This window comes from Aquarana catesbeiana, linkage group LG02, assembly GCF_042186555.1.
Source record: "Aquarana catesbeiana isolate 2022-GZ linkage group LG02, ASM4218655v1, whole genome shotgun sequence".
NCBI classification, from domain to species: Eukaryota; Metazoa; Chordata; class Amphibia; order Anura; family Ranidae; genus Aquarana; species Aquarana catesbeiana.
The window spans coordinates 51,842,282-51,862,693 of NC_133325.1; the positions used below are offsets into that span (position 1 = coordinate 51,842,282).

Here is a 20,412-nt window from a genome sequence, read left to right on the forward strand (position 1 = left end):
CTACTTTAGCTAGTAATTGCACGGCCATGCAGCGCTGTACCCAAACAAAACTTATATAAAAATTTTTTTACACAAATAGAGTTTTCTTTTTGGCATTTGATCACCTCTGGGTTTTTCAATTTTTTTATTATATAAAACAAAAAGACTGAAAAGCTTGAAAAGAAAACCCAATTTTTTTTTTACTACTTTCTGCTATAAAACAAAACCAACAACCACAAATGTAGAAAATCAAAATTTGGCCAAAATGTATGCCGCTTCATGTTTTTGGTATAAAAAATAAATCCCAATAAGCGTATATTGATTGATTTGCTTGGTCTCCATGGCTGTGATCTCAGTTTGTTCCAATCTTACCCATCTCACCGCACCTTCCGTATCACTTACAACTCCACTTCCTCCTTTCCAACCCCTCTTACCATTGGGGTCCCCCAAGGTTCTGTCCTTGGACCTCTACTATTCTAGATCTACACGTCCTCCCTGGGTCAGACGATAGCCTCCCATGGATTCCGCTACCATTTATATGCCGATGACACCCAAATCTATCTCTCTCCCCCTCAGCTCACCCCATCAGTCTCCTCACATCACTGATTTACTCTCAGACATATCAGCCTGGATTTCAAACCACTTCCTCAAACTGAATGTAAAACCGAGCTCTTAATATTTCCTCCCCCACGTGCCCCCTCCCCTGACTTCTCTGTCAAGATCAATGGCACATCTATCAGTCCGTCCCCACATGTCAGGGTGCTAGGGGTAACCTTAGACTCTGAACTGTCCTTTCTGGTCCACATCCAATCCCTGTCCAATCATGCCGCCTCAACCTCTAACATTTCTAGAATACTCCCCTTTTTAACCCAGGTGGGATCTCCCAGCCTGGACGGGGGCGTCATACAAAGTCCTCGGCTTCCCGGCGGTATAGGGGGCACGCTCCACCAGAGGAGCGCGCACCCGCTGAATCACTCGAGAGCAGATCGGCGTGCCGGCGGCCGCGATGTCCACCGGGCACCCGCGATTGCTGGTGACAGAGCAGGAACGTGGATCTGTGTGTGTAAACACACAGATCCACGTCCTGTCAAGGGAGAGGAGACCTATCATGTGTTCCTAGTATATAGGAACACCGATCGATCTCCTCCCCTAGTCAGTCCCACCCCCGCGCCCCCCCCCCAGTTAGAATCACTCCCTAAGTAATGCATTTAACCCCCTTGATCGCCCCCTAGTGTTAGCTTCTTCCCTGCCAGTGACATTTACACAGTAATCAGTGCATATTTATAGCAATGCTCGCTGTATAAATGTCAATGGTCACAAAATAGTGTCAGAAGTGTTGGCAGCAATGTTAGAGTCACGATAAAAATTGCAGATCGTCGTCATTACTAGTAAAGAAATAAATATGCCATAAATCTATCCCCAATTTTGTAGGCACTATAACTTTTGTGCAAACCAATCAATATACCCTTACTGCAATTTTTTTTTTACCAAAAATATGTAGAAGTATACATATTGGTTTAAAACTGAGGAAACAATTTGTTTAAAAAAAAAAAAAAAAAAAGGGATATTTTATTACAGCAAAAAGTAAAAAATAGTGTCAATTTAAAAAAAAACAAACTTTTTTTGTTTAAAGCGCAGAAAATAAAAACCGCAGGAGGTGATCAAATACCACCAAAAGAAAGCTCTAATTGTGAAGAAAAAAAAAAAAATTATAAAAATTTAATTTGGGTATAGTGTTGCATGACCACGCAATTGTCACTCAAAATGATACAGCGCTGAAAGCTGAAAATTGGCCTGGGCAGAAAGGGGGTGAAAATGCCCAGTATTGAAGTGGTTAAATAATGACACCACCAAACTTCTAATTCACTCCCTGGTTATCTCTCGCCTCGACTACTGCAACTCCCTCCTCATTGGATTATCTCTACATAGACTACCCCCCCCCCCCTTTAGTCCATAATGAATGCCGCTGCAAGACTCATCCACCTTACCAACCATTCAGTGTCCTCCACCCCTCTCTGCCAATCCCTCCACTGATTTCCACTTACCCAACGAATAAAATTCACAGTATTAACAATAATTTACAAAGCCATCCATAACTCTGCCCCCAGCTACATCACTAACCTAGTCCCAAAATACCAACCAAGCCGCTCTCTTCGGTCCTCCCAAGACCTAGTGCTCTCTAGCTCCCTTGTCTCCTCCTCCCATGCTCACCCTCCAGGATTTCTCCAGAGCTTCTCCCATCCTTTGGGACTCCCTACCCCAATCTGTCCGACTGTCCCCTGATCTATCTTTAGCCAATCCCTGAAAACCCTTCTCTTGAAAAGAAGCTTATCCTGCTTCTAACTAATACACTGTTTTACTTCCTCCATCAGCTCATCCCCCCCACAGCCATTACCTTTTGTATCAATTGACCCTCCCTCTTAGATTGTAAGCTCTAACAAGCAGGGCCCTCTGATTCCTCCTGTATTGATTTGTAATGTAACTGTAATGTCTGCCTTCATTTTGTTAAGCGCTGCACAAACTGTTGGCGCTATATAAATCCTGAACAACAATAAATAATAATAAGTTACAGTGTGTCTACAAACTATGGAATATATACTGAATTTATTTATTTTTTGTTATACTACGAACGGAGGTGATCAGCAACTTATAATGGGACTGTGATGTGCGGCAGGCAATCTGTCACCTGGGGGAACTAACTACCACTGACATCTACAGTGATCAGTGCTAATTCTATACACTGTCACTGTACTAATGACACTAACTAGGAAGGCGTTAACATCTAGTGCGACCAAGGGTGCCTAACAATGTGTAATATCTGTATTATAGAGCTGCACGACTAATAGTTAAAAAAAAAAAAATAAATAAAACTCAATTCAACCCCCTCACAATCTTAATCTGGCATTTCCCAGATTCTTTGTAACAAGTGCAGAGCCTTTCTCTGCTCAGGGCCGTTAAAAAAACACAGCAAATGTTTTTCAACATTGCTCAGCGCTAAGAGAACTGTAACTATAAACAATGCATCTTTTAGATCAAAGGGATGAACTTCGGTCTGAAAATGGTCAGTTTAAAGCACAGTTCCACTCAAAAGTGAAACTTCTTCTTATCCGTCTCCCCCCTCCCCCTTGGTCTTGCCCATGATTGTGAGGTTTGAACGGATGAAAGTTCTGTGGACAGGTCTCTTTTATACACATAACGAGTTGTCGTTAGGAGCAACTTCTTGAATTGAGAGGACGAATCTGTGTACCACATGAGCACAGATCTGCAGCCAGTCTGTGGGAACCAGAATTATTGTTGGTTGCTTGGGGATCAAATACTTATTTTATTCACTGAACTGCAACTCAATTTATATCTATTTTTATCTGGATTTTTGGTTGATATTCTGTCTCTATCATTGAAAATACACCTATGATAAAAATGATAGACCCTTCATTTCTTTGATAGTGGGCAAACTTACAAAATCTGCAGGAGATAAAATAATTATTTTCCTTTATTAGACAAGATGGGAAGGCAGGTGGCGATGGCATGCTCTCCACCCCATCCAATCAGAGAACACTTTTCATTCATTAGGAAAACAAAAGAAAATGGATCCCACGCTGAGCAAGCAAACTCCTCTTCACTAAGCAGCAGGGCAGCCGCTCGGCACAGGACACAGAAACTAGCTGTGATCGCTGTCGTAGCTGTGCACAGGTATGGCACATACAGCCGGTCCCCGGGTTACAAACAAGTTAGGGACTGAAGGTTTGTTCTTAAAATGAATTTGTTTGTGTTGGAAGGCAACATGGTCTAATGTCATATTTCTGGAGTTTCTACATATCTGTTTCCTATTCCCAAAGATCAGCCATGCTGATACTTGCAGTTCCATGGCTTTAAAGGGTAAAGGTTTGAGTTTCTTTCTGGTTGATACAACTAAGCATGGTCTTTCCTGGGGGCAGCCTGGAATGTCTTTTCTCAGCTCTTGGCTCCGGATCGTTGGTTGCTAGAACGCAAACTTGAAAGGGACTATAGCTGACAAGATGATGAATGTCCTGCTACAGAAAATCAAGAGATCAAAAAGGCATTGAAGATGGACATGGACAATGCTGCCCCTAGAGGCCAAAATATAGCAGGACGGACAGTAATATAATCTGTTAAGGAGGACTGCCCCATAAAATACTGATTCGTCAAAAGTCTAGATGGGATGGCACTGGGGTTGGGTTTGGATGGTGTATGAACGAAGTATAAAAGACTGAACGAGTGAGAAAGCTACCTCTCTGTCTCTACCCTTATCGCTCTTGGCTTGTGCCTGGGCTGCATGGCTCTAGCCACCATTTTGAGCCACATTGCTCTCCCTTTGTCATCTGAGTCAAGCCTGACGATACAAAGCCTCGAGGAAAGCATTGTGATAAGTATCTTTGATATTCTTGTATTATGTGTTCTGTTGGTATAGGTTTGTAATATCTTTTAGTACTTTCATGTTAGCGTTTCCTATTTTCTAGGGAAACAAATAAGACTTTGTATTATTAAGCAGTGTGTTTGGATTCTTAGCTAACCTTGTATTATTGGGATACCAACAGTAACATGATCAGAGTTTTAATAGAATAGCTAACTACAGGAATGGACAAATTAATATATAGATGCAATAGATAGAGGAAGTCTGTAACCACCCTTGAATAATATTGTTTTGCACCAATTACTTCAGTTTGTAAGTCGGACCTGTAGATTTTTAAGTGCAACTCCAACCTGTGGAGTAATGTGGGATGTTCCGGGCACTTCTCTGTGTGCAGTTGTGTTATTTGGGGCTCTTGTGGATGCTCGGCGGTATCCAGGACCAGTGTGGAGCGCAAGCGGCCGGCAGCGACGTCACACCACCTCCGTTCGGAAGTAGGAGTGTCCTTCGTAACTCGGGGATTGCCTGTACATACTTACATTGGTCCATGCATGTAAAAATTGCCATACCTAAAAACTTTAGCTTTAACCTCTCAAGCCTCACAGCAAGCGAGGTTAAAAGGGTCCAACAAGTTCAACCCATTCTAATTTCATTACTGTTGATCCAGAAGCCACCCGAGTAAAATCCTCGGGAAGCAGCTGCCGGTTTAACCTCAGGGTAAGGGAAAGAAAATCTGTAGTGACTCGGTCCTTGGAAGACAGATTAGTTCCAAGGTCACTCCACAGATGAATCTACTAATTATAGCCAAGATGCCACATCTAATAAGAAAGAGATCCGGTTCATTATTACATTCACTATTTGGGAATCGCCATCTCCTCTGATGAACTCCATGTGATCACTCGTACAATGAAGAGACGATTTCTGTGCTGGGGACAATGTCAATTTTCTTTTACATATAACTTTCGCCGGTATACAGACAGCTCACACTCACTCTATGACCAGTCTGGGCTGAAAGCCGACTAACTTACCAGCTTGCAGACTGCATGGGTGCAGTTGCCTTGGTGGATTTTAGGTGGGGATAAAAAAGGGGATTTGGTGGAATAAAAATGCAAAATCAACCTGTTTTTACCACCCCTTTGCTGTTCATATAAACAAGGCCTAAAAAGGAGTTCATGCAGCAACCTGAAGAAATTAAAGTGAATAAAAAATAAACAGCTCTATTCACACAATGGAGTTTATTTACTAAAATTGTACAGTGCAAAATCTGGTGCAGCTGTGCATGTTAGCCAATCAGCTTCTAATATCGGCTTGTTCAATTAACCACTTCAGCTCCAGAAGATTTACCCCCCTTCATGACCAGGCCATTTTTTGCGATATAGCACTGTTACTGTAACTGACAATTGCGCGGTCGCGCAACACTACCCAAATAAAATGTATGTCCTTTTGTCCCACAAATAGAGCTTTCTTTTGGTGGTATTTGATCACCTCTGCGTTTGATTTTTTGCGCTATATACACGAAAAGACCAACAATTTTGGAGAACAAAAAAAAAAAAAAAAAAATATTTTTTACTTTGCTATAAAACACGTCTAATAAAAAAATTAAACATCAAAATGTATTCATAAATTTAGGCCAATATGTATTCCGCTACATACTTTTGGTAAAAAAAAAAAACCAAAACAAAAAAAAACCCCACAAAACCATAATATCCCAATAAGCGTATATTAAATTAGTTTGCGCAAAAAGTTATAGCATCTACAAACAATGGGATATTTTTAATTTATTTTATACTAGTAATGGCGGTGATCAGCGCCTTTAGCAGGACTGCGATATTGCGGCGGGTATTCTGAAACTTTTGATGGTTTTTGGGGACCAGCGACGTTAATACTCAGATCAGTGCTAAAAAATATGCACTGTCACTATAGTAATGACACTATAGTAATGACACTAGCTGGGAAGGGGTGTGGCGATCAAAGGGTTAACTCTGTGCCTAGCCAGTGTTTTACTATACTGTGTGAGGTGCTTTTATTATAGGAAGAGATTAAATGTATTCCCCGCTTTGCAGGGACACAAATGTCATCTATTTCCTCCTGTCAGAACAACAATCTGTCTTGTTCACATTGGCAGACCGCCGTTCTGTCTCTCTGCAGGATGATCAGGGGGTGCTGGTGGACAGAGTCCACAGTATGCACCGATCGGCTCCCGCTGTGTAAGCACAGCGGGAGTGAGCCGCTGGCGGCCATGTGCGCCCTCTACCAGGAAATGTCGGATTATATATATATATATATATATATATATATATATATATATATATATATATATATATATATATATATATATATATATATATATATATATATATATATATATATATATATATATATATTAATTAGGGCTGAAACAACTAATCGATTAATCGACAACTAATCGATTATGAAATTAATCGATTACTATTTTCATAATCGATTAATCGGACAGTAACATAATGGGGTTAAAAAAAAAACCTAAAATTAGCCCTTTATAGCACAAAAAGAGCAAATAATCGTTACTGTAAATCAAACTTTCACAGTTCTACAGTAAAAAAATTAACCCCTTACAGTAGTGATTATCTAAAGGGCTAATTTTATTTTTTTTTAACCCCATTATGTTACTAAACGTCTTAGACCTGCTTCACATCTATGTGTTTTTTTTTGGTGCTTTTTGCATAAACGCACTACAGTTCATTTACATGGTTTCCTATGGGACACGTTCACATCTATGCTTTTTTCAGCCAAGTCAATTTTCAGACGAGAATATTCAGACGAAAAATCTTTGTACATTCGCTGAATGAAAGAATTAAAAAAATTGATCTCTGAGTCTGATGATATTTACCAGATTCACCCTTTATTAGTATATATCCTCTAATAGTATATAAAGTATCTCTTCTAATAGTATATACAGTATATCTCCTCTAATAGTATGTACAGTAGATCTCCTCTAATAGTATGTACAGTAGATCTCCTCTAATAGTATGTACAGTAGATCTCCTCTAATAGTATGTACAGTAGATCTCCTCTAATAGTATGTACAGTAGATCTCCTCTAATAGTATGTACAGTAGATCTCCTCTAATAGTATGTACAGTAGATCTCCTCTAATAGTATGTACAGTAGATCTCCTCTAATAGTATGTACAGTAGATCTCCTCTAATAGTATGTACAGTAGATCTCCTCTAATAGTATGTACAGTAGATCTCCTCTAATAGTATGTACAGTAGATCTCCTCTAATAGTATGTACAGTAGATCTCCTCTAATAGTATGTACAGTAGATCTCCTCTAATAGTATGTACAGTAGATCTCCTCTAATAGTATGTACAGTAGATCTCCTCTAATAGTATGTACAGTAGATCTCCTCTAATAGTATGTACAGTAGATCTCCTCTAATAGTATGTACAGTAGATCTCCTCTAATAGTATATACAGTATATCTCTTCTAATTGTATATACTATACTATATACTACAGTATATCTCCTCTGTCTTATTCTCAGAGTGGATTAGAGCTTTTGCTCCCTAACCATAAAGTTGGTAATTTATATTTACCACTGCATTGAGATATTTAGGAATAAATTTCCTTTTTTTTATACTTTAAATATTAAACTAAAATATACACCACACTTTTTTTTAGGTTATTAACCGAATAATCGATTAATCGAAACAATAATCGGCCAACTAATCGATTATGAAAATAATTGTTAGTTGCAGCCCTAATATATATATATATAATTTTTTTTTTTTTTATTTGATCTGCGTATGACACACACCCCAAGTTTAGGAGGGAATTTTAAAGGAAAAAAACTTTTAGGAGTAAAGTTTAAGGAAGAAAAACAAATTAAAATGCCCATCAATGCAGCGTTATCGGTGTCCATCTGCAGCCTTGTCAGTGTAGCCTTGCTCCAGTGTCCATCTGCAGCCTTGCCCCAAGTGCAGCCTTGTGTGATCACCGCGATCCCTGCCGACATACACAGCTGTGTGTAAATTCAAATATGGCGCTGAGACTGCAGGGACTCGGCGGAGCTGAGATACACATACCCGAGTGTCCTCAGCTTTTCTCTGCGCCGCTTACAGTCCCGCCCAGTCCTATGATAGACATCACACAGGTCCAATGGCGTGACTGGGCGGGACTGTAAGCGGCGCTGAGAAAAGCCGAGGACTCTCGGGTATGTGTATCTCAGCTCCGCCAAGTCCCTGCAGTCTCGGCGCCATATTTGAATTTACACACGGCTGTGTATGTCGGCGGCAATCGCTCCGATCACACAAAATTAGCGGGGATCGGCCTATAACACCCACCCACGATTTTCAGGGGAAAAAAAAGTGCGTGTTATATGCCGATAAATACGATAACTAATATACACACATACACGTGATCCGGTGCAGAGGCGTCGTCCTGTAAGCCGTAAAACTGCTATAGGGCGGACCTGAAGTGGTTTAGCTTTGACTGGTTTCTATGCAGAGCTGCACCAGGTTTTGCACTCTCCAGTTTTAGTAAATTGCCCTCAAAGAATTCCAGATGCTTCTTTTTACTTGTCTGAGCTGATGGCTCCATCTTCTGGAGCCATTATCCTGTCTTATCAGATTATTGAATATACCTTTTTCTTTCAGAAAACACCATTTCGACAATCAGCATAACACTACACACCTACAGATTTTGAAAGAGCCCATACCTGAGCAGGGAGAACACTCCATAGGAGTTGCGCACAGCATTCTGCTCCACCTGAAGATGGCTATTCCTGCGGGATTCCGTACTACTCTGCAGAAGAAAGAAATAGTAACTGGGTCAGCTGAGAGCTGAGCTCACTATATAAAAAAAAGAGAACTTGCCTGATTGTGTACATAAAAAAAATCATTAACCAAAGGAAGTCTCTAGGAGTGAACCTCAGGCGTTGCCCCACTACACTCCATGAAGTAAGGGTCATGCTTAAAAATGTAAAAATCTACTTTTAGCACAATACCGAATACCGAAAGATAAGCCTGACCTTTGTAAGTACCTTTACTCTGGTAATTTTTCTAGAAAGGCATGGAGTGGCGACAGGTTCTCATTCACCACTTCTATACCAGGCACTTTTACCCCCTTCCTGCCCAGGGCAGTTTTCAGCTTTCAGCTCTGTTGCACTTTGAATGACAATTGTCATGCAACACTATACCCAAACTAAAAATTGTTTACTGGCTCCTTCCTTTTCCGAATGCACACAGTCAGTAATCACTGACTCTGTCCATTCATACCTGAGCAGAGTAAACTGTGTTTACAATGTTTCAGGTTAAGGAATGAAGAGGAGCCGTTGTCTCCTCCTCATTCACCTTCAGCGCAGCTGAGGCTGCTGAGAAAGGGACTGGGGAATCTCCGTCCTCAGGGAAGATATCAGGGTTCTGTTTAGACCCCTGAAATCTCACCAAAGCCCCCCCCCAAGAGGGCCGATAAACAAAAAAAAAAAAAAAAAAAAAACAAAAAACAAAAAACAAAAAAAGAAGGAAAAAAAATTGAAATAAATATTTAAAAAAAAAAAAATTAAACCACTGACACCATCCACTCACTATAAGTTAGCATTTTACTGAATGAAAATGATTACTTCAGTTTGTTTTGATTACCTGTGATTGGCCAGAGCTAATCATATGGTACAAATAGTCTGTGATTGGCCCTGTCATACCATATGATCACACTTACCAATCACAGCTAGCAACACAATTGTACACAATGGATGGCATGAAAGGAAGCCATCCATTTTTTACAACTGCCATGTGACCTGTTGTGATTGGTCACAGCAGCCACATGGTACCGGCAGCGATCTGGTATACCGATCAGTCATTGGTTGTGTCCGGTGGATGCAGCCGGAGACAGATCGCGCCGTTGCCAGGCCCATGGCTGCAATCTGGGAGGATGTCATATGATGTCCACCCGGACTGACGAAAGGTTCGCCCAGCCTATAACAAAATGATGGCTGGATGTAGTTAAAGAGAACCTTACTTTAACTAAATAGCTCCAAATCCCTTGAACCCTAGTTCTAAAAAAATAAAAAATAAATTATTATTGTTAGCACCGGTACTTGAAGTGTTAGAATATATGTCAGCACATACCTTTACTTATATAATGTGAGTGCTTGCATGAGCACCCCTTTGGACGGAAACATCTGGACAGTTGCGAGACATTGGGCATTGCACTGTGGAATGTGGGCAGGGGGCCAAGCCTATACTACATAACCAGGAAGCAGATACCGTGCTATCGCATTATACAAGGGTAGATATAGACATGCGTATAAACCTCCCTTGTCTCTGAAGCCCAAACGGGTTTCTGATCGCGCTCCAGAGGCTACTGACGCAATGCAACGCCTCCTCACCACCTGTTTTAACTAAATTTTTCCAACAAACGCGCCACAACTGCGTGCACTGCACGCGGCTGCAGGGCATTTGCGCCTCTTAGGATTTGCTGCCAGCAGTATCTGCATCAGCAGTCAAAAACTTTTCATTCTGACAGCTGATGCAAATACTGCTGGCCAGGAATCCTAAGCCAGCAATCAGTTTCCCTGCACAGACTCGCAAAGGGAAGCCTTACTTTGAGTCCACTCAAGGTTCTCGTTTTTAACGGAAGCCCTGATGAAGGGGGGAGTACCTTTGACCCCCGAAACACGTTGACTGTCTGAACGCAAAATCAATAAATTAATTTGGACTCTTATCTTTTGGTCTGGTGCTCTTTCCATATATGCACATTGATCGCTACAAGTCGGGTGAACTTTGCTGGGGGAGCAAAGCATCGCACCCACAGGATGTAAAGACCACCATCCGCTGCCTATTGCAGCTTTTGGGGGGTTGGAGTAGGCAGCTCAACCACACATTTTTTCCGCCCCCCCCCCCCCCCCACCACCACCACAAGCCAAAATGAAGCCGTAGAGCAGGGGTCTTCAAACTATGGCACTCCAGTTGTTCAGGAACTACAATTCCCATCATGCCTAGTCATGTCTGTGAATGTCAGAGTTATACAATGCCTCATGGGATGTGTAGTTCTGCAACAGCAGGAGGGCCGTAGTTTGAGGATCCCCACCTTAGAGTATAGGCCCACCGCTTAGGTTGTCAGCTTTCAACAAATAAACAAGTCACACGATAAGCTGCAGGGAGGGTCATCTTTTTGATCAGTCTGAGTTGACCTAGAGATTTTCACCAAAATAAGATAACCAGTAAAGAACAATGCTGCACACAGAACACTTACCTTGCTTTCAAAGGAGGCTCCGTAATAACCATCATTCAGGCCAAAAATTATTTCATTGGGGTTGCATGCGCGAATCTAGAGGAAATAAAAGTAAGTGGAATGAGTCCTTTGTAGACCGATATAAAACCAAACAACTAACGAAATATTACATTTTTTTTAAAGGGCACAACAAAAAAACAAACAAAAAGTAAACAACTTGAGTACGGCTTCACATCTATGCTTTGCAGCAGCGAGAAGTATACACCAATAGTTCTGTGTATACATCTGGCCAAGGGTTTGGACTTTATTTCTGGTTTCAAAATAAACTGGAAAACGTCTCAGATACTCTCCATTGGTGGTTTTCCACCATCTAGTGGCCAGGCCAATCTCCCTCTGCAGAGAGTCAATAAGATTAAATATTTAGGAGTTTCCGTGACTAAAGCTGGCCGCACATTATACAGTTTTCTTATTCAATTTCCTTTAGATTTAACTTCAACTATGTAGTGCAAGGGTCTGCCTGATTGCATACAAGTTGAAAGCGATTAGGTGTGACCTCATGTTATATGATTTTGGTAAATCTAAAAAAAAAAAAAAATTGTATAATGTACCCAGTTTCCCCGAAAATAAGACCTAGCGTGATTGTCAGTGATGGCTGCAATATAAGCCCTACCCCCCAAATAAGCCCTACCCCGTTTCCCCGAAAATAAGCCCTACCCTGAAAATAAGACCTTCAAGGACTTTAACTAGGGCTTATTTGGGGGGTAGGGCTTATATTGCAGCCATCACCGACAATCACGCTAGGTCTTATTTTTGGGGAAACAGGGTCAGCCAGCCTAAGTCACCCGCTGATATCTCTGACTATAGAAGTTATTCGCAATGATTAAATACAAAACACAAGTATGGGCCCGCCTGCCCCTGGGAGTAATGGGATGCATACATCCTTCCTAAGATATTGTATTTGTTATTTCACTCCCCAGTTTACTTAGCCATCAAAGATATAGAAGCTATACTTATGCCATTTGTATGGGGGAACCACCAGGCATAAACTACTTTGGTGCATACTTAAAAGCCCTACAGACCGTGGAGGTGCAGCTCTCCCAGATTTCAATTTAGATTACATTGCAGCCCAATTGTCCCAAATATTTCACAGACAAAACAGATATACAGCCATTGGGGAGATTTCCCTCCACTTCCTGTCCCATAGCCAAAACAGGAAGCGAGAGGAAATCACTGCAAATCAAGGGAACCCCCATGTCACCAGAATTAGTGTTTCTATTGGAAGATTACCCCTCTATTACTTTCCTGGGAACAACCCAAAATTTGGGATTTTTTTTTTTTTACTTTCACTTTCAATGATCATGGTAAACAGGCCAAATAAAGGGTGAATCTCCCTAACGGGTTGGTACAGACAGCAATAAAGACTGACTTTTTTTTTTTTTTAGTTTTGGATAGGAGTTTTGCCTTTAGTTATCATTTAAACCACTTATGGACCGCCCGCCGTCTTTATACATCGGCACGTTGAAGAGGGATATCGTTGTTATGGCAGCAGCTAGCTGCCATAACATCCCTGCGGCGGATTCGCCATAATATTAGTGGCGGGAGAGGCCCCCCTCCCTCCGGTGCCCTCCGCTGTTTACAGCAGCCTCCGGTAACAGCGGAGCCGATCGGGTCCTCTTCCATGTTAGGTATGGAGCTGAGTGAGGGGAAGATGGCCCCCACCCGTCTCCATACCATTGCAGGGCGGAAGCGACGTCAAAACATCACTTCCCCCCCATAGCTCTTAAAGCAACAAGGTTTTTTTTGTTTTTTTATTGCATTTGTAAATATGAGATCTGAGGTCTTTTTGACTTGCAGATCTTACATTTAAAAAGGTCCTGTCGTGCTCTTTTTCTGTTACAAGGAATGTGTACATTCCTTGTAACAGGACTAAAAGTGACAATTTTTTTTATAAAAATAAACCGTGCAAAAATAAAAAGGTAAAATAAGAAAAAAAACATTTTTTTTTAAACGTGCCCCGTCCTGCCAAGATCGTGTTCAGAATCAAACGCATATGTGAGTAGCGCCCGCATATGAAAACGGTGTTCAAACCAGACATGTGAGGTATCGCCGCAATCGTTAGAGCGAGAGCAATAATTCTAGCCCTAGACCTCCTCCAGCTCAAAACATGCAACCTGTAGAATTTTTTAAACATCGCCTATGGAGATTTTTAAGGGTAAAAGTTTGTCACCATTCCACAAATGGGCGCAACTTTGAAGTGTGGCATGTTGGGTATCAATTTACTCGGTGTAACATTAGCTTTCACAATAAAAAAAAAAATTGGGCTTACTTTACTGTTGTGTTATTTAATTCAAAAAAGTGTATTTTTTTTTTTTTTCAAAAAAAAAGTGCGCTTATAAGACCACTGCGCAAATACGGTGTGAAAGAAAGTAGTGCAACGACCGCCATTTTAATCTGTAGGGTGTTATAAAAAAATATATACAAGAAAAAAACTTTTAACTTAAAAGAAGTTTGAAAAATAGGCTCGGGCTGAAGTGGTTAACGCTTTGTTTTGTACGTCAAACTGAATACGCTTTTCACTGATGCATTGTTGGCCCCATCTATTTTTTGGGGTGATCCAATACTAACCAACTATACAAGAACATGCTTGTTTATGACAAATTCCAGGAAAAGGCACAGCCCACAATGACTTAAAGTGATTGTAAAGTCTCGTTTTTGTTTTTTTCTCAATAAAGATAACATGTTATACTTACCTGCTTTGTGCAGTTGGTTTTGCGCAGAGCAGCCCGGATCATCCTCTTCTCGGGTCCCTCTTGTCGAGTGCCCCCACAGCAAGCAGATTGCTATGGGGGCACCTGAGCAGAGTCACAGCTCCCTCGATTGGCTGACTTTGACCGCCGCGGGAGCCAATGGCACTGCTGCTTTGTCTCAGCCAATCAGGAGGAGAGTCTCGGATGGCTAAGACACTCGTGGACATCGCTGGACAGAGATGGGGCTCAGGTAGGTAATTAGGGGGGTGCTGGGGAAGCTGCTACACACAGAAGGTTTTATATCTTAATGCATAGAATGCATTAAGATTAAAAACATTCTGCCTTTACAACTCCTTTAAAAGATTGTCAAGAGATGGACTGATTGAATGTTCCTCCTGATATTCTCAGCCACGAGACTTTTTTTTTTATTTGTTTTTTTTTTAAAAACACGCTACCAGATAAAATAATGGTTCATAAAAATAAAGAGAGAAATAGAAAATATTTCATGCTGAAGTGACATTTATCTTTGGGAAATGATAATAAATAACGAACAATGAGTGAATGCAGTTGTATGTCAGTAAAGTCTAGGGGAGTATATATAGATTTTCCTACCTGCGGGCCCAAATATTTAAGCCCATCGAGGTTCACTTTCCATTCAATAAGGAGCCGGTAATCGTCATTTCTTCCACCCCATATCCGAACCACAAAACAGGACACAGATGTGTCCAGTTTATCGGGCATCAAGCCAAAATCAAGACTTCTCCACGTCGGATTCTGTAGTGGAATACAGAGAAAAAAAAAAAAAAAAACATAAATAGAACATTCACATGACTGTAAAGACACAAGCTATTGATATTACAGTTCTTTAGAAGTTACTGAACAAGCTAAACTATATTCTGAAACAAAATAAAGGGCCCATTTACACCAGCAGCTGCGTTAGAACGCAGTCACTGGGGTGCTGTAGGATGACAGTGATGCTCATGCACAATACACCGTTTAATTTTGTTTTGCATTTTTAAAACAAACTTTATTGAAATGTCACATATTTCACTGGGTTCTTTTGGCTGCAGCATGATGGGAAGTGGTGGGGTGTATGTCATACACAGCGGTGTGAACTGGGCAGGTGGGGGAAGAGGTATTTTGCCTTGTCTTGCACAGGGGACAGGGGCTGCACTGGAATAGCTGCCCCATGCAGTCCTACTGCACCTGGTATGAACAGGCCTTAAAGAATGCATCTTTCCTACCTCATACTTGTGCTATGCTCCATAATCCTTCCCTGTGCATCTGGGAATAGAGTCCTTGATTTATTGCAGCTTAGGAGACCTGACAAAGTCATGGCAGTTGCGTAACGCGTGGGGGGGGGGGCAGGAGCCGGTGACGTATAGAGTGCAGATGAAATCTCGGAGGAAGGCAATAGCAGCCGAATATATATTTTTTTATGCACAGCTCTGTTTACTTAGAGGGACAGTGGGCAAGACAGCGCTACATTCGAATCTACGCATCCACAAGCTGCAGCCTCTTATATTTATTAGTGATGCACCAAAATTTTGGCAGCCGAAAATGGTGTTATCAGCATTTTGTCGATAGGAGAAAAAAAAGTTTGGACAATGGCGCCGAAAACGCACGCCATTTTACTGCGTTTATGGTGCGTTTTTAACGGGTCACGCTAACTGGTGTATTGCTGATGCATTCTTGCCGCATTTTCAATGCATTTAACAGGGAGGTTTGTTTTAGGAGTGTTTTTTTTCTTTTTACTGCCAAAATGCAGCAAGCAAGATTTTGAACACCACAACAGAAGCGCAATGGACCAGTGTGAAGACATACATAGAATCTAAAAAGGGATACATTTTTCTTGGAGGTTTTTTTTTTGCGCTAAAAAAGGTGTCTATAAACGGCTGGCAAATTCATATTCACGATATTCGTTAAAAAGTCAAATATATCTCTATAGCTCTCTCTATATATCTCTATAGCTCTCTCTATATCATCTCTATCTCTATCATCTCTATCTCTATCATCTCTATCTCTATCATCTCTATCTCTATCATCTCTATCTCTATCATCTCTATCTCTATCATCTCTATCTCTATCATCTCTATCTCTATCATCTCTATCTCTATCATCTCTCTCTATCATCTCTATCTCTATCATCTCTATCTCTATCATCTCTATCTCTATCATCTCTATCTCTATCATCTCTATCTCTATCATCTCTATCTCTATCATCTCTATCTCTATCTCTATCATCTCTATCTCTATCATCTCTATCATCTCTATCATCTCTATCATCTCTATCATCTCTATCATCTCTATCATCTCTATCATCTCTATCTCTTTTTTTTTTTTTTTTTTTTTTTTAAACTGTCATTTTCGGTCAAGTGCATCCTGAATTTTCGGTTTTGGCATCGAAATTTCCATTCGTTGCACCTCCAATATTTATACCATCAGTAGTGGACCTGGGCAACACAGAAGCTGTAGTAGTGCACCAGTTATTGTGCACATTAAAATGTGAGTGTTATTACATTGTTTTAATAAATCTTGGTTATTTTATGGGATTACACTAGGTTTTAAAATATTCTTTTCCTCTGGATTTGTGACACTATACATACAATCACGTGGAGGAGACACGGGATTCCAAAAAAATCAATATATCACGATTCTTTCCTTTAAAAAAGGGAGAGGCGCTTTTTGACTGAAAATATAGTAGGTCAAATAATTGAAGTCAGCTACTTTATGGCAGTGGAGAATGCTTCACGAGGCTTTTAGAAATTACAAAAGAGTGTAGAAACACATTTACTGTTAATTTGGACACTTATGGCACTTTAATAATAAAGACGATCACTACATTGATTCCTTTAATGAGATCACTAATTTACTTTTCTATTTGGGACTTGGCACAATATTGGACTTTTTGTTGATTTTTGTAATTACACTATATTGTCAAAAGTTTTGGGACGCCTGCCTTTACATGAATTTTAATGGCATTCCAGTCTTACTCCGTAGGGTTCAATATTGAGTTGGCCCACCCTTTGCAGCTATAACGGCTTCAACTCTTCTGGGAAGGCTGTCCACAATGTTTAGGAGTGTGTCTATGGGAATGTTTGACCATTCTTCCAGAAGAGCATTTGTGAGGTCAGGCACTGATGTTGGATAAGAAAACCTGGCTCGCAGTCTCCACTCTAATGCATCCCCAAAGGTGTTCTATTGGGTTGAGGTCAGGACTCACAAATGTAGACTACATAGTGCTCCTACTGAAGAAGCTCGAGGGCGATACGCGTATCGGAGGGAGGAGTCGAGCCCGTGACGTCACGCAGCCCCCCGTGATCCATGTGGAGTGGTGGGCGAGCAGACGTCGGATTTATACAGGAGTTTATGTGCCAATATTGTAAGTGTATTTTTATGGGGCAATTTTAATAAACTTTTAAAAAAAAGGGAGCACTATGTAGTCTGCATTTGTGATTACATGTGGCCGATGAACTTAAAGTGGAGTTGCACCCAAAATTGGAACTTCCACTTATAGGCATCCCCCCCCCCTTTGGGGTCACGTATGGGGGGGGGGGGGAGATTTACGACAGGGCCCCCTTGCACACTTTCGGGAGATGGACCACGGCCTGATCTTCTGGAAGTTCGGCCCCCCTCCTCCTTCCCCTGCTGCCGGGCCAATTGGAAAGAGCAGCGTGCTTCACGCATGCGCAGTAAGGAACCAGCAGCGAATCTGAAAGGCTTCACTGCCTGGTTCCCTTACCAGGAATGGCGGCGGCAGCACCTGAGAGTGGATCCAAAGATCGACTTGGGTACCGACATAGCGGGCGCCCTGGACAGGTAAGTGCCCTAATATTAAAAGTCAGCAGCTGCAGTTTTTGTAGCTGCTGACTTTTACTTTTTTTTTTGGCTGGACCTCCTCTCTAAAGAGAAGTGACACTGAGCTGAATCCCAGGAGTGGAGGAAGGAGATTGTGGTGGAGTTTATCACTGGAGTGAATATAGTCAGTGCTCATTACACTCATCCTTGAAGTAAGCAGATTTTTCAGCTGGTGGCGGCGTGCACTTTTGGGTGTTAACAGTTTGAGGATGGAAGAACGCAGTGGTGGAATAGACACATTTTGTGGACTTGTTTATATGGATTTATGAGAATTTTTTCTTAAATTTTTTTTTTTGCCCATTAAAGCGGTTGTATAGTCATTTTTTTTTTACTTTTACCTACAGGTAAGCCTATAATAAGGCTTACCTGTAGGTAAAAAAAATATCTCCTAAACCTTTACGGTTTAGGAGATATTCCCCTTGCTATGAGCCGCTGACTGCAGTGGCGCATGCGCACAGAGGATTCTCCGCTGAAGGCCGGCAACTGCCGGACCTTGCCGAGTAAGAAATCTCCCGCGCGCATGCACGGGAGTGACGACATCGCGGTTTCAGCCACTCACAGCGCTGGAACCGCGATACCCGGAAGACACGCCGAGGCAACATGACAGCTCCCTCGGCGTGGACCAGGTAAGATACCGACGCCTCGTTCTAAGGTAAGTATTTCATAATGAGCTAGTATGCGGTGCAAATCTATAAAGATTTAAGGTAGCGCTGCACTATGTGGGTTAATTTATGCACTGTTTGGTGAAATCACTGGGAGTGTACAGCAGCAAATGAACATTGTCCAGTTCTGGGCACCAGTCCTCAGGAAGGATGTACTGGAAATGGAGCGAGTACAAAGAAGGGCAATGAAGCTAATAAAGGGTCTGGAGGATATTAGTTATGAGGAAAGGTTGCGAGCACTGAACTTATTCTCTCTGGAGAAGAGACGCTGGAGAGGGGATATGATTTCAATATACAAATACCGTACTGGTGATCCCACAATAGGGATAAGGCTTTTTCGTAGAAGGGAGTTTAAGACACGTGGCCACGCATTAAAATTAGAAGAAAAGAGGTTTAACCTTAAACTACGTAGAGGGTTCTTTACTTTACTGTAAGAGCGGCAAGTATGTGGAATTCCCTTCCACAGGCGGTGGTCTCAGCGGGGGGCATCGATAGTGTTGAGAAACTATTAGATAAGCACCTGAATGACCACAATATACAGGGATATACAATGTAATACTGACATATAATCACACACATAGGTTGGACTTGATGGACTTGTGTCTTTTTTCGACCTCACCTACCATGTAACTATGCAACACATTTTATAATATTTTGGGTTTGTTTATTTTTTGGTTTTTGGTAAAATATCTTTGTAGCACTGTATGTAACATTTTACAAGTAGGGATGATTGGAATATAAAACACGTCTTACCAAAGAGTCTTTAACAACTTCACTCTTGTAAAATTCTGGAAGAAACAAACATTTGGTCAGAAAGGAACACAGTGTAGAATGTTTACATGTGCAGCTGTGGTGAAAACGATGACGACGCCACGGAACAATCCTGGCCATGCTACCAGAGTGCCCCCCCACACCCCCTTTACCAGCTCTCCTCTACACAACTACCACCAATGACTGGTTTTAGATGATGCAAGCTCTGGAGGATGGTCATACTGACTTTCACTACTCAGAAAGCTGCCGACCCAAAACAAAAAACAGGAGTTGAGAACAATAATGGTAAAGCCCAACTCCAAGATTATAAAAAAAAAAATCCCACTATTGCAGTGATGCAACTACCCATCAGCCGCCCCCCCCCCAAACACACACACACACAGAGATTGAAGTGTTAATAACCCTCATCAGGATTTTGTTTTTAACCACTTAAGCTCTGGAAGGTTTTCCCCTCTTCCTGACCAGGCCATTTTTTGCTATTCGCCACTGCGTTACTTTAACTAGTAATTGCGCAATCATGTAACACTGTAACCAATTGGATATTATATACCATATTTAATCAGTGTAAAACACTCACTTTTCCGCTCCAGAAAATAGAGGGCTAATCATGGTGGGGCGAGCGCCGCTAGATTACACATACCTGGGGTCTCTCGTTTGCTCGGCGCTCAGTCACACACAGTCCCACCTCGTGGATTGCTCATAGGATAGGCATCACATTTTCCAGCATTGGACCGGTGTTCTGGCGATCATAGGAGCCGTCCAGGAGGCGGGACTGTGTGTAACTGAGCGCCGAGTAAACAGGAGATCCCTCTGTGT

At 41.5% G+C, this 20,412-nt stretch overlaps 1 protein-coding gene across 1 annotated transcript in view; it reads right to left on the minus strand.

Moving 5' to 3' along the window:
* The window catches only part of UVRAG (UV radiation resistance associated), a 94,104-nt gene that overhangs the window by 40,877 nt on the left and 32,815 nt on the right, over positions 1-20,412 (minus strand). The window contains exons 3-6 of the mRNA XM_073612879.1: positions 19,579-19,613; positions 14,918-15,079; positions 11,580-11,654; positions 9,046-9,131 (exon numbers count right to left, since the gene is read on the minus strand). Coding sequence (XP_073468980.1) covers positions 9,046-9,131; positions 11,580-11,654; positions 14,918-15,079; positions 19,579-19,613 — 358 coding nt within the window. The remainder of the gene's footprint in view (positions 1-9,045; positions 9,132-11,579; positions 11,655-14,917; positions 15,080-19,578; positions 19,614-20,412) is intronic.